This window comes from Pelobates fuscus, chromosome 2 (assembly GCF_036172605.1).
Source record: "Pelobates fuscus isolate aPelFus1 chromosome 2, aPelFus1.pri, whole genome shotgun sequence".
Lineage (NCBI taxonomy): Eukaryota > Metazoa > Chordata > Amphibia > Anura > Pelobatidae > Pelobates > Pelobates fuscus.
In genome coordinates, this window is record NC_086318.1 from 332,651,031 (window position 1) to 332,665,588 (window position 14,558).

General features: G+C 38.2%; 1 protein-coding gene across 1 annotated transcript in view; it reads right to left on the bottom strand.

Moving 5' to 3' along the window:
• Nucleotides 1–363: 363 nt before the first annotated feature.
• MDN1 (midasin AAA ATPase 1) overlaps nt 364–14,558 on the bottom strand; it is a 127,496-nt gene continuing 113,301 nt past the window's right edge. The window contains exons 94-103 of the mRNA XM_063443572.1: nt 13,354–13,533; nt 12,123–12,283; nt 11,750–11,836; nt 11,465–11,580; nt 9,901–10,075; nt 9,740–9,813; nt 8,277–8,391; nt 4,103–4,166; nt 2,273–2,415; nt 364–1,288 (exon numbers count right to left, since the gene is read on the bottom strand). Coding sequence (XP_063299642.1) covers nt 1,100–1,288; nt 2,273–2,415; nt 4,103–4,166; nt 8,277–8,391; nt 9,740–9,813; nt 9,901–10,075; nt 11,465–11,580; nt 11,750–11,836; nt 12,123–12,283; nt 13,354–13,533 — 1,304 coding nt within the window. The 3' untranslated portion in view covers nt 364–1,099. The remainder of the gene's footprint in view (nt 1,289–2,272; nt 2,416–4,102; nt 4,167–8,276; nt 8,392–9,739; nt 9,814–9,900; nt 10,076–11,464; nt 11,581–11,749; nt 11,837–12,122; nt 12,284–13,353; nt 13,534–14,558) is intronic.

The following is a 14,558-nucleotide window of genomic DNA, read 5'->3' on the forward strand; positions in this document are numbered from 1 at the left end:
ACGTCTGGTCCGCTTGGAGTCAAGCTCCGCCCCCCCTGCTTCATAACTTCTAATGCCAGAGAGCCGGGTGTTCCTAAGCTAATCAGCCACTGAGCTAAGCCCTGCATTGTAGAGCTTAGGAGAGCTTATTCATGTTCCTGTTTAGGAACTACTGTATCTTTGTCTTTAGTAATAGAGGGGGGAGCGGCAACCAGCAAACTTCAGGTAAGAACCTGAACCTTTCAAAAGCGGGTTCTCTCTTTACTATTATCGAGAGGTGCAAAGGCATTCCTGGCACCATAACCACTAGAGCTGGTGTTTCAAAGGATCTCTGCACTGTGTTTACAAAACACATTTTCAATATATTTTAAAGACAAGAAATCATTTATTATTAATGGTCTTTATTAGGCTGCATAGGTAAAGGATAAAGAGAAAAAGAGAAAAATGTCCATGGGTAGATTTGTTAACCACATAATCCCCATTTCTTCGATACATTGTACAAAACACACTGACTTCACAGTAGCTAACAGTGACATATCACTTTATCACGAAATATGCTTAATAATACAGCTTTGACCACAAGTCTAGAAAATAGTCTGGACTCGTTGATAAAAACCTTTTAAATGTTTTCAAGTCATGATATAGACAGTTTTAATAAAAAAAAAAAAAAAAAAACATTTTTTGTCAAAATGAAACTAAATACAATCCATATCTCTAAAGAATATGTAACCATGTGGAGTCATCTATCCAAAATGTCCATAATACCAGAAGTCGCACAACTGGGATATAACAAAGTGGTCTATAAGTTATACATGGGAATCGTTGAACCTTTAATAGCAGTCGGTATAACATATTAAATATAGAGGTAAAATTGTGTCACTGATCATTGCATAGCATCCTGTATCGGTGCATCGATGAAACTGAAGTTGACCTGAGCCATCAGACATACAGATTACAGTTCAGGAATACCACGTGTCCTTATAATTCTGATGTTTTACTCTCCACATAAAGTCATCTGAAAGTCTAGAACCTTGCTGTGCATCCTCAAAGTCTCACTGTGCCTTCTCATGAAGTGATGTGAAAGTCCATATAGCTTGCTATGCATTCATTAGGAAGTGGTTTAGAAATGCTCTGAGGTAGTCACCATTTCAAACCACTGCCTAAGGGCATCACTTAAGGTTTCAGGAAGGGCATTCACGTCTCGAAGGATGATGTAAAATGGGAACGGAAATTGATCCATGTAGGATATCATTTTTGGCATTTCTTTAGGCTCAGCAAAAATTGGTACCTTGATATCCAAGATCGAGTCCTAGAAGAAACCGTGACAGTGAAATAAGGAAAAGAATGTGGAATAGTGAGAGCGCCTTTGCCAAACCAGTAACAAAGCATCATTACGATTACACCTGAAATATTTCTATTATAAAGTTATGTCAACAGTGAAGGTGTTTTAATTATGGTAATTACAAAGGTAGCAGCTTAGGGTTCTGCTATGAATGAAACAAAAAAATATTTCTATGCGCAAAATGAACAGATATGACCTAATTTAAATGAAAAAAATCTATACAAGTAAATTTATGTTTATCAACTTTTTACAGTTTTTATGGCAAATTCTATCCACATTTAGCTTCTGTCTCATGTGCAACAGCTTTTCTGAAACATTTTGAACATTAGAGAACAAGTGGCACGTGGTACCATACTAAAACTGTTGGGAGTAAATGCTAATAAAGTTAACCCCTTAAGGACCAAACTTCTGGAATAAATGGGAATCATGACGTGTCACACACGTCATGTGTCCTTAAGGGGTTAAACAGCTCTTTTCTGGTGGCGAAAAACCATTATTAGAGGCTTAACCTGGTGGCGAAACTACATGATTATTAGAGCCTTACCTTTATTTTGCTATGAAGCAAAATAAAAATATACATCATATTTATGCATAAAATCTATGGATTACAGACAATTGGTCCCATTTGTTTTAAAACCACTCTGGTTCCAGTAATTTATTCTGTGCATCAAAATCACGAGAGGATTAGCAACACATTTTTGTTAAATGACCCTTAGTCAAATCAATGACCAATGGCCTTAGCTCTAAATCCCTTGAATGTAGCTGCTTGCAATAAATGTCAAAAGGATTTAGTATTCTATTAAGAGAAGACTCCTAGAATTGGGAAGAAATTACTTATGTTGGTGGCAGAGGTAATTTACAACACAAAAAGGAAACTAATGCCTGAATACGCTTTTCTCTATACATATCCATACAGAGCTTTTATACTGTTTTGAGAACATTGCATCTTACCTTTGAAGTAGGATTGTCCAGAATTATAAAAATAGTGAAGATATTGGCATTACGGACAGCCTGTACAGCATTCGTGACACGGTCCTTACCCTCCACAAATAATCCTCTACCATCAGACACGATTATAAGCAACTGGGCAGTTTCTGGATGACAAGGAAAATAGAGGTTTGCGCTGTTATACCTGCTTATATCATTTAACACATAAATCTGATGTCTCTGTTTGCACCACACTCAAAGCAGAATTGTGTGTAGAACTGAAGCATCACATGATGACACCCAAAATAGAAAGTTAGTCATGTATAAAAAAAAAAATGTGTTGTACTCTGAAAAGTGGAATAATTATCAAATTAAAACCTATTCTATTGATGACACTGCTCCTTTTACATCTTTGCACTACTTTTCAGAGCACATGTTTTTCTATTCAAAACCACCTTAGTGTCCCATTGCAGGTGCATTTTATAATCACATTAGCTATGATGAAGACAGTTCTTCCTCTCTGGAATAAAATACTCAGGCAAAAGGCCATAGTGACCCCCACCTGGCCACTACATAGCTAATCTGCAATGACTGATGGCCATGCACTAACTTCCTGAGTGCTTACAGGGCAGATTGGACCAAAGAGATTGGTTCTTGCACAGGTTTCTAACAGATTTAAATGTGTAGAATGAGACTCAAATGGGCTTGGCCAGAGGCAGAATAATTACTGTAGCCAGCAGAGTGATAAGATGGAAATATAAAGTGAACTTAATGAAGACATCGGAGGGAATAAAAAGTGACAGTTTAAGTTGGGGTAAGTAGTGAATAAAATACACTTTGGAGTGGTTATGGTGCTTTGAGTTGGTATCTGCAGCATTTCTGTTTGAAACTCTACACATACAGAGTAAAGATCATTGCTGCCCAAAAGTCTAATTCCACCTCCGTCAGTGTCATTAGCCAGCACAAAATGAGAGTCCCAGACTGTCTAAAGTTAAAGGACCACTATAGGCACCCAGACCACTTCAGCTCAATTAAATGGTCTGGGTGCCAGGTCCCTCTAGTTTTAACCCTGCAGCTGAAAACACAGCAGTACAGCAGTACACTGAGGGTTAACCCAGCCTCTAGTGGCCGTCTCCCTGACAGCCACTAGAGGCCGCTTCCACGATTCTTACTGTGAAAATCACAGTGAGAAGACGCTGACTTCCATAGGAAAGCATTGAGTAATAATTTCCTATGGGCGGTTTGAATGCGCGTGTGGCTCTTGCCGCGCATTCGGCGCTGACGTCGGCAGGAGGAGGAGAATTACCCAGCGCCGAGGGAGCCCGACGCTGGAGAAAGGTAAATGGCTGAAGGGGTTTTAACCCCTTCAGTCCAGCGAGAGGGGGGCCTTGAGGGTGGGGGGGACCAAAGGACTACATAGTGCCAGGACACAGAGTTTGTTTTCCAATAGTGCTTCTTTAAATTTGCGTATATTTGGTATCTCTTAGCACACATAGCACGCCGGCAACAGACACCCATTTGCAACATGGCAGCTTGTCCACCACTCAGCCTTCTTTATTTTTTATTATTTTTTTCAGCTGGGGGGGAGGAGGAGGGTGGATGATGTCAGTAATTTTTACTATAACAAAAACACAGTGTTTAATATAATACTGTTTTTGGATGTAGTAACCCTTTCAATTAATGGAATGTAGTAAATTAAAAAAAGGAGGAGCTATTGCAATTTGTATGTAACATGTTCGAGCTAAACTTTTAGCTCCCTATGGTCCCGCCAGATGCATGTGTAAGTATCAAAAGCCTAGATGTCAACAGTTGCTCATCAAATACATAGAAAACATTTAAATGACAGCATCTCACCTGGACTGCTAATTTGGGACATCTGTTGAGCAGCTGTAAACATATGAACAGAGGACTCCAAGAACTATACAAAGAAAAGAAAATGTAATTAAGAAATAAAGTCCTGTTGAAAAGTCTTATACTATCCTCAAGCGTGTATTAAACCATAATACAATTGTGATCCCAGTGATTGTCATAGAATCCATCAATACAATATTTTTGCAGCATACATTAATGGACCACTAGAGGCATCCAGACCACTTCAGCTCAATGAAGTGGTCTGGGTGCTAGGTCCCTATAGTTTTAACCCTGCAGTTGAAAACATAGCAGTATAACTGCTATTTTTACACTGCGGGTTAATCCAGCCTCCAGTGGATGTCTCACTGAGAGCCACTAGAGCAGGTATAGGCAACCTTCGGCACTCCAGATGTTTTGGACTAAACCTCCCATGATGCTTTGTCAGCATTATGAGTGTAAGAGCATTATGGGGGATGTAGTCCACAACATCTGGAGTGCCGAAGGTTGCCTATCCCTGCACTAGAGGCTACTTCTGCTTCCGCTAACCCCTTCAGCCCAGCGGGCTGAAGGGGTTAGCTTTTAAAGGACCACTATAGTGCCAGGAAAACAAACTCATTTTCTTGGCACTATGTAGTTCTTAGGTCCCCCTCTCGCTGGGCTGAAGGGGTTAAAACACCTTCAGTCACTTACCTTTCTCCAGAGCCTGGCTCCCTCGGCACTGGGAAATTCTCCTCCTCCTGCCGACATCAGCACCGAATGCGCGGCAAGAGCCACGCGCGCATTCAAACCGCCCACAGGAAAGTATTACTCAATGCTTTCATATGGAAGTCAGCGTCTTCTCACTGTGATTTTCACAGTGAGAATCGCGGAAGCGGCCTCCAGTGGCTGTCAGTGATACAGCCACTGGAGGCTGGATTAACCCTCAGTGTAAACATAGCAGTTTATTTGAAACTGCTATGTTTTCACTTGCAGGGTTAAAACTAGAGGGACCTGGCACCCAGACCACTTCATTGAGCTGAAGTGGTCTGGGTGCCTATAGTGGTCCTTTAACCCCTGAAGGACACATGACATGTGTGACATGTCATGATTCCCTTTTATTCCAGATGTTTGGTCCTTAAGGGGTTAACAATGTTGGAACTTCTAGGAATTACTATTTTGGTATTAAGAGAGAAAGAAGGGCTCACACTGAAAAGATATGGAAGGATCACATATTTATCACAGCATCCCAACATTTGCGTATATAATATATAATACAAGGTTTGGAGAGTGTAAAAAAAGAAATGTGAGTAAAAGTTTAGTATTTCTTTTTTCTTTTCCTTCATTCAAAGTTTTTTGGTAATCGTAAGATTGTACAAAGAGACAAACACTCATTATTGTACAACATAAAAGTCGATAGTTGACACAGTTGTTGTGTAAAAGCAGAAAAAAAAATTTGTATAAAAGAAAAAAAAAAAAAGAAGCAAAATTTCCTGCAAGAATGGGAGAGTTAAATTTACTCCAAGGAATATTTTGCCATAGTAAAAAGACATGAAGTGTAAAGGAGAGGAGATACCAATTTGTAAATAATTACCTTTTGTGATGTAATAAAAGAAAAATGTGAATCAGTGGTAAAGGAGGGAGCTTAGTTGGGGGAATTAGGGCGAAAATAGAGAAGTTACTCTAAGTATGAATATAGTATCCCACCTATTTAAAGAAAACAATTGGCCCGCACAGTTCTAGTGTAGGTGAAGTCAGATTTGTGTAAATTCCAACTACAGGAGTATAAAGTTTTTTCATATCTCATAAGGGTTGTCAAAGAGGTTATCAAAATAAAAACAAAAACAAAAACCACAAACCTGTTGCAATGAAATAAAAATGGGTTATCTTTTAGATATGCATGAATTCACAGCAATTAAAAGCATACTCTAAGCACCAAAACATCTTATCTTAATGAAGCAGTTTTGATGTATATATCATGCCCATGCAGTCTTGCTGGTCAATTCATTGTCATTTAGCAGTTAAATCACTTATTTCTGCTTGGACACCATAGCCACACCTCCCCTTGCTTTGAATCACACATCCTGCGTAAAAGCACATTGATCTAAAATTAACAGGGCAGGAGTAGATAACTTCTTATCATTATCTTTTTGGCTTAATATATACTTGGACTATACTGACTAATGTACATCTTCATTGAAATACTCCTTATGTCCAATAGTAACTTCTATGTTACTTCACCTATCAATACTGTTTCTCCCCTCATCATTCTTTATATATATATTTATATCGAGTTTTTAAGGCATTATTTGGATAACTTCATCCTTGCCTCGATATAAATCGGATGAGGGAAGATCTACTAAGAATTCATGTGTTGTTCGGAGTCCATTCATTGACTTCCTTATTTTAGCCTTTATACCACCTTGATCTCATATATTTAATAACATAATGGATTTGATACATTATATACTCTGGATTGTTTCTTCGAAAGGGATGAGTAATTAGCCACAAGATGCGGTATTTTTCATTCATCTATATTCCGCCCACTACTGACGTAGGATTGGGGGAGGACCTTTTTCCCTTCCAACAAGATGGGGGTAGTGACTAGCCGCATGACGCGGCATATGGTATCCGCCCCTAATCCGTGTCTCCCTACTTTCACATAGGGGATGACGTGTACACGGACGCCCCGCCCACACCCACGTGGGATATGACGTATACGTGGACGTCCCGTCCACACCACAACCCTATACACACCTGCCGACGAACGCCGGGTGATTTTGGGATGATTCCAATTGGCTTACTGAATGCTTAAAAGTCACTTTACTTACCGAGGTACCCTTAGCCCCTGACGAAGGTGCAATTAAATGCACCGAAAAGCGCGTCGGGTTCTTTGTTAGTTCATGTTTGTTACACATGGTGGCACTAGGTGTTTGATCACTGTTTTTTATTTATTAATTCAGCATTGAGTTACTCTATTTAGGAGACAATTGATAGAGAGTTCTTTTCTTTTTGTTCTCTAGGGCCAGCATAGAACACCCTTGAAGGTGTTTCAAGTAGGAGTATTAGGGACTCCATTCTGTATCTGCCTGTTCCTGTTTTTTGCTGTCGACCAGGCTTGTTTTTCCAATTTTCAATTTTCGTTTATACATTGTTATACTCTGCCTAGGGACAGCATAGAACACCCTTGAAGGTGTTTCAAGTAGGAGTATTAGGGACCCTATTCTGCATCTGCCTGTTCCTGTTTCTTTGCTGTCTACCAGGCTTGTCTTTCTAATTTTCGTTTATACATTGTTATACCTTGCCTGGGGACAGCATAGAACACCCTTGAAGGTGTCTCTTTTCAGGAGCAATAGGTCAGATTTATTTCCCTTTCTATATTTTTCCTCCACTTACTTGATTATAATTATCCTCTAGACATTTATATTCTATCTATATCTCCTTTTGAGTCATTATTTTGGATGGTTCCACATAGTGTGTCTCTCTATACACTATAATAAAGAATTTCTAATTAGTATTCCCATATGGTCTAGGCCAGGGGTAGGCAACCTTCGGCTCTACAGATGTTGTGGACTACATCTCCCTTGATGCTTTGCCAGCAATATGGCTGTAAAAGCATTATGGGAGATGTAGTCCAAAACATCTGTAGAGCCGAAGGTTGCCTACCCCTGGTCTAGGCACTAGTCTGGGACCTCCATATGACTCATCACTTTTGGATTTATTTAATTAGTACTCAATGCTGATTTTCAGAGTCACAAAGATGTACTAAGCAAGTCTCCTGCACTTTGTTTCTAAAACCAGCTCTGAGCCTCATGTTTTTTTTGAGACTCTATTTAATTTCTATAATTATTATATTTTGGGTCCAAGCCCCCTATTTGGTGGATCTGGAACCACCATCCTGACCTATATGTGTTTCCACTCTCACATTCTGTGAGATCTGGACACACATTTATTTGTTTTTCTGTATGCATTAACAAAGTAATTTAAATAGTAGAATAAAGCGGTGACACTGTAAGGGCATACCTAATTCACCAAAACCACTTTATTAAGGTAAAGTTATTTTGGTGCTTATTATGTTCTTTTAAATTGGCAAGTCTGTACTGGAAAATAAGTAATGGAATATTCTTTGTATTTCCCTTATCTCCCTGTACAGGGTACAGCAGTGGGAGTTATGCGTTTTTATCAACTTAGTCCATTTTACCTGCGCAAGCAACGTCTTCTTCTGCTGGAACTTGCAGAGACTCAATATCCTCATTCCAGACTGGTCACTAAATTGTTCATGGAAGGGATGCAAAAGCTTCACATTTTCACCGAAACTAGAAGAGTGCACAAGAAAGGTTTAATTAATCTTTTTACAATAGGCATTAAAAACAAAACAAATTTACCAGCTCCCTGGCAAGTAATCCTTGAAATATGACATACATCAAAAGCCCAGCAGTCTCAGCTAGCAGTGTTATGTAGGCCTTAAAAAAGACTAAATTAGCTCTAACTTTTTTTTTAAAGATCAACATAACAATTGGAAGTATTTCTTTCTTTCAAGTTTTGAGGATATGACCTAGAGAGGAGGAGGTGATGGAATGGAGAAATATTATTGGAAAGCTTAGTTCACCTCCATGTAAAAAACTGGGGAACACAGGGTGGGTGGGTTGGTGGGGCGGGGTCATGTGTTTTTTCAGTCTTTGCGGCTAGAGTGGGAACAGAGTGTTGTCAATAGCTCTTATGCCAATGGAGATGGAAGGCATTGTTTCCCCTGCTTAGTCCCTTGTGATGGAAGGCCTGACCCCTGTGCAGTGGAAGGATATCTAGTGAAGAATGTGGGTCTCCTTGTACATGTGTGTACTGTATATGTGAGGGATTGGGGAGGGAGTCACAATCTGACTAAGTTATATTTTTAGGTCTCCCTATGACATACCTAAATATTAACAAAAAAAACTGGCTCACTTTATTGGGAGTGGTCACAGAGAGGGAGAAAGTGTAACTAGATTAAATTAGGATTACTGTACAATACAGCAGCAAGTTGGTCCTGTTGTATGCTATGGGGTAAACTGCAGTTGTACTATGCATATGTAGTGCACCAAGATGCTGGCATTATTAATCTGGTGAGTGAGACAGGGGAGGACAGGCAAAGTAGCAGGTGTAGGACATCACATGCCCAGCGATGCCAACCTCAAAGGAAGTGTCCTAAACTAAAAGGATTGGTTGGCTGAAGAGAGGAAAAGAGTATTGTAAATATGGAAAGGATGAAAAAAATCTTCAAGACACTCAACTTCTCTGTTAAAATGCAAATTAATTTAAATAGGTTTGAAACTAAATTTTTAATTATCAATACGCTAACCCCCCCAAGAACTAATTTCATACTATGCATGTCATGATATCTGCCCAACCATTGGTCCTTAATGGATTAAAGGTTCATGCCTGGACTGTGCATGGAACAAAAACAAACATCAAGCTTAAGCATAACCTAAGAAGAAGTTTAATGCGTTATTTATTAATATAAACTACATTTTAAAAGTGAAAGGGCTACATCATATTCAAAGAAACAATGCAACCTTACAGCCATGTACAATAAAAAAAACCTGCATTGTATTCATATAACAATTAAAATACATTAAATGTCTGTTTGCAAATACAGAGTGATTACTGCTTTTCATGAAAAGGCCATACCTATACACAGCTATTTGTCCCACTTCCAGAAGTGTCAAAGCATTGCCAATGACAGCCAGGGACTCATAAGCAAGCTGAAAAGAAACAAAAGGGATTAATGGAATTGATTTGAGCATGCAGAGTTGTATTTGTGCTAATCAGACATTGGAACATTGTTTTACCTGCTTGGAGTGATTGTCCACCATACTGGAGGAGTCATCAATGGCTAAACAGATTTGGTATTGACGTTTACTGGGCTTTGTCCTCCTCAGCCATATCTTATCTTTTCTAAACTGGCTGGCTATGTATGGAATCACCTTGCGCATATTAAGACGCTTTCCAGTCCTGTAGTCACCTCTGTAGATGAAAGACATGCATTTTTAAATAAAGTGTAAGAATCAAAAAAAAAATTTCCTCCAACCTAATCATATTATTTTCAAACATGCCTGATTCTTTTAGACTCACAGGGTTTTGTATTTCGATTTGTGTGCTGTAATAACATAAGTAAATGCTCAGCAGTTTTTTTCTGATTCAATCTTAATTCTGTACATTGTTTCTGTGAAGGAATTCTATACACTAAGTGAATATCACAAAAAATACATTTGGAATTGTGATGTTTATGAAATTAAACAGTTATAGAAAGAGACCAATAGAGAAAAGATATAGGGAAAGATGAATGCTGAATCATGCTTGGATCACAGAATAACACATTTTGCTGCTGTACCTTGTTTTTTTGTACAGAATAAAGCAACATAACAACACAAACAGGTCTTACAACAGAGTCCCAACAAATGTACAATAAAGTCCTACCTAAAACACTGGAGGGAAACCCAATGGTTTCGTTTTTGAAAGACTTTTAAAAGTCATTCTTAAGTTGTTTTCTGTTTATTTTTTTTACGTTTATGTAATCTATGATCAGCTTCAAGTTGCAAACTATAATTTTAAGTTTAGGTGAGCATATCCTTAATGCAAATTCGGATACTCTAATATAATAAATGTTTAAAGTGGCTAGAACAATTACCATTTGAAATGTAATAATAGTAGTATACAAATATTAATAATACTCATGTATGTAGATTGATATGTTGCGATTTAAGTTGTTTCATGAATTATTCCAATAACCCTTTTGGCACAAGTAATATTTGACAACTCTCAATATATATTCATTCACTATACACAAACCACTTAAAATATGCATTTAAAGATTTGCCTTTTTCTTATTGAATGTAACCAAAATTACATCTAATATCGAAGGCAACTAAATGCAGTGTGGGTTCCTTGAGAAATACAGTCATTGAGTGGAACCACTGCCTGAAGAGTTAAAAGGAAAGATGCCTCAATCTTCCATGCTAAGTGCTGGCTAAAATTCCTTTGAGGTGCCTCATTATGAAAGGCCTAGTGATCCACATGCCCAGAGTGTAAGTATATATTCATAAAAGGGTTGCATATGAGAACATAAAATTACTGTTTTACACTAACATTAGATGGTCTTAAAAGTTGCAGCATAGAAAGTTTAACAATCTTTGAATATATATAATTTGATTAACAATTTATTGGATAATTTACACAATCTAAGGAGGACTTTTCACAGTGGAAAAGTCTGGGAAAAAAAAAAACAGAAAAAAAACCAAACCCTGTTTTGGGGGGAAAGATGTATTGTTTGACACATCAAACATGGTTAGTGAAGGGTTTTGCTTTGTAATAATAATTGTGGTAGTTGCAATTACAAAACAAGTATGAACTGACTTTAGTTTGGCAGCTTGTGTGGGCTCCAGAATAAGCCTCAGTTGTTCACAGAGTTCCTGAGAAAGTGGCCCCGTTAATAGAAGGTATCTCTGCCACATCTCAGCAGCGGTCTTCTCCTAAAACAAGACACAAACCATTGTTAACAAAAAACATTAAAGTGTATTGTCACGGTATCTCATTATAAGCACATTACATTATATGGAAAACCATTTTCCACTGACTGGAGCAAAAAACCTTTGACCTGAAGAGAAAAGTTATCAAGACACAGAATGCAAGACCACCCACCTCTTCGATGTTTCCAGCAGGTTGAGTGTGCCAGTCCTCTAACTGCTTCTCCAATTCTCTTCTAAGCTCATCTTGGTTACGTGGGATCTGCAAGTAACAAAGACAAATCCAAACCTTACAAACCGTATAATTACCCTTTCAAAACTGAATAGTCATAAGGTGCTGCACACATTTAAAAAGTGAAAAATAAAACGGTTTATTTCGATGAATTAAAATAAAAGAGGATAAGATGATAAAGATAACATTGTTGATGCAAGTAACCAGATCTGTGTTGACATGTATCACAAAGACTTGTCTTTTAATGTATTTCAACACAAGTACAAGTACTTGCATATATATGCATATAGGTTACTTTTTTTTCTTTTGAAATCACCTGCATCGTTCTTTCCTTTAGATATTCCAGAACTGTGTGAATAGTTGACTCTGTGCTTCTTTCCCATTGCTCTTTTTCTGGGTATACAGAGGTCTCCTCTGGGGTTTCTGTAATTTCTTCGGTCTTCAGACCTTGGTTCTCTAATTCAGAATCATTGGGTCCTACATGTACACAAGACAGTAAGACAGTTTGCAGACTTTAAAGTTTCTCATGAACCAAGGCTTTTCTCACAGCTTCATTGGTATAGATGTTTTACTATTAAAGCAACACTCCAAGCACCACAACAAGTACAGAGCGCTATAGTGGTTATGGCGTTAAATTGTGGCGTCCCCTATAATCTAATCTAACAGATTTATTTCGTACCTAGTTTACACCAGGCACTGATCCCTTCCCCTTCCTTTCCAGACCAAGACACTGAAAATCCTGCAATGCAGGATCAGCTCATTGGCTGAGAATGTTCTGCTGGCATTCTCAACCAATGACCTGAGCCTTGTGCCACTAGGCTTATCTCAAGCAGAGAGTGGTGCCAGCAGACTGCAGGTAAGAAGATAAAATGTTTTTAAAAAAAAACAAAAAACACACATTATAGGGACACTCCAGGCACCCAGACCACTTCTGCCCATTGGAGTGGTCTGGGTGCCAACTCCCATCAACCTTAACCCTGCAAGTGTAATTATTGCAGTTTTTATAAACTGCAATAATTACCTTGCAGGGTTAAGTCCTCCTCTAGTGGCTGTCTTCTAGACAGCCACTAGAGGAACTTCCGTGTTCTTAGAACACGAAAAAAGTTTTAAGTGACGCTGGACGTCCTCACGCTATGCGAGGACCTCCAGCGTCGCCGAAATCCCCATAGGAAAGCATTGAATAATGCTTTCCTATGGTGAAGTCTAATGCGCGTGCACGGCCAGTTTATAACAAGACCTGCTTTAGCTATAGTCTACCCAAGCCTGCCAAGTTTGAGGTGATATGCCTGCAGTCATGTGTGTTTATATTATACTGCTTAGTCTCAGAAGACATAGATCCTGTCCTCCATGAGTCAGTGGTACTAACATGACCTCCTAGAATTGCTTTACCCTAGTCTTGGGGGTTTTGACCTGCCAATGTAACAGTGGCTGAATGAATTTTCAATATTCTTGAACAGCAAATTACATGAAATTACTTTTAAAAAGAACTCTGGAGAAGCAGAGCAGGAGTTAATAAATGTGTTCGATTGTATGCAAACATTTGTTACCTTGACCTTTGGAGAAGCTGGATGTGATTTCCTCTGGCTTTAATTGCTCAACATTGATGGCCTCAAGCTCTTCATCACCTTGTGGGAGTAGGTCCATATCCTCATCCTTGGATGAGGTATCTTCATCTATCCCCTCATTGGAAGGCAGTTGTGTTTTCTCTTGATCTTTACTTGCTGCATCTGTATGATACATACACATTTCAGTCTATGCAATTCCATTACATAATGGCTTTAAAAATAACCATATAACAGCCAAATAGGTGCTGTACCAAAGATAAAGTGAATCGCCCAACACCACTCACTGGATGGCTAAGTTAATAAAAATACCATAGAAATTATAAAACCTACTAAATAAGAAAATACTGGTTAAGAAAAAAAACAAAAAAACTAAAAGACAACACATGGGTAAAATGGAAGTATAAGGAATAAGGAGTCTTGTTTCTCAAGCTTAAAATGAGAAAAAGGATCAACACACATTTTGTCAACAGACACCATAACACAAAAGAGACTTTTGGAGACATTATTTTGATCACCAGCAGCAACTTATTTACCAGAAGGAAAAACACCAGATCACCAGATCATTATTACATGATGCATGAGTAAAAGTCCAGCATGGATCATAAAAGGCAACTGGTATTGAAAATTGTGTTTAACACAATGGGGTGTTTAGAATAAGCAATCATGAGGGAAAGTTGTAAAACCATGAACATCAATGAATTTCTATTGCTCCTCACATTAAGAATTTTGGCTACATTATCTCACTATAATTAACTCTAAAGTGCCTAGAAAAGTATTCATCATACTCACACCCACCTTATTCTGAAAATTACTGCACTTGTGATAAATGCTTTGTAAATGTCTAAAAAATGTATTTGCTGCATACAAAAATAAATAATAAAGATGCACTGTTAATGCCAGCCTAATAGGATCTAAAAATGTTGCTCACATCTTTGGACTGAGGTCAAGAAGGAATTTTTTTCCTAGCTTGTTGCAAAATTGGAAGTGCTTCAAACTGGGTTTTTTTGCCTTCTTTTGGATCAACAGCAAAAAACATATGTGAGGAAGGCTGAACTTGATGGACGCAAGTCTCTTTTCAGCTATGTAACTATGTAACTATGTAGGTTTCAACCATTGTAGCTCAAGACAGAAGATTACATAATACAATTAATTTAGGATTCTTGTATATTCACCTTATAAGTTGCACA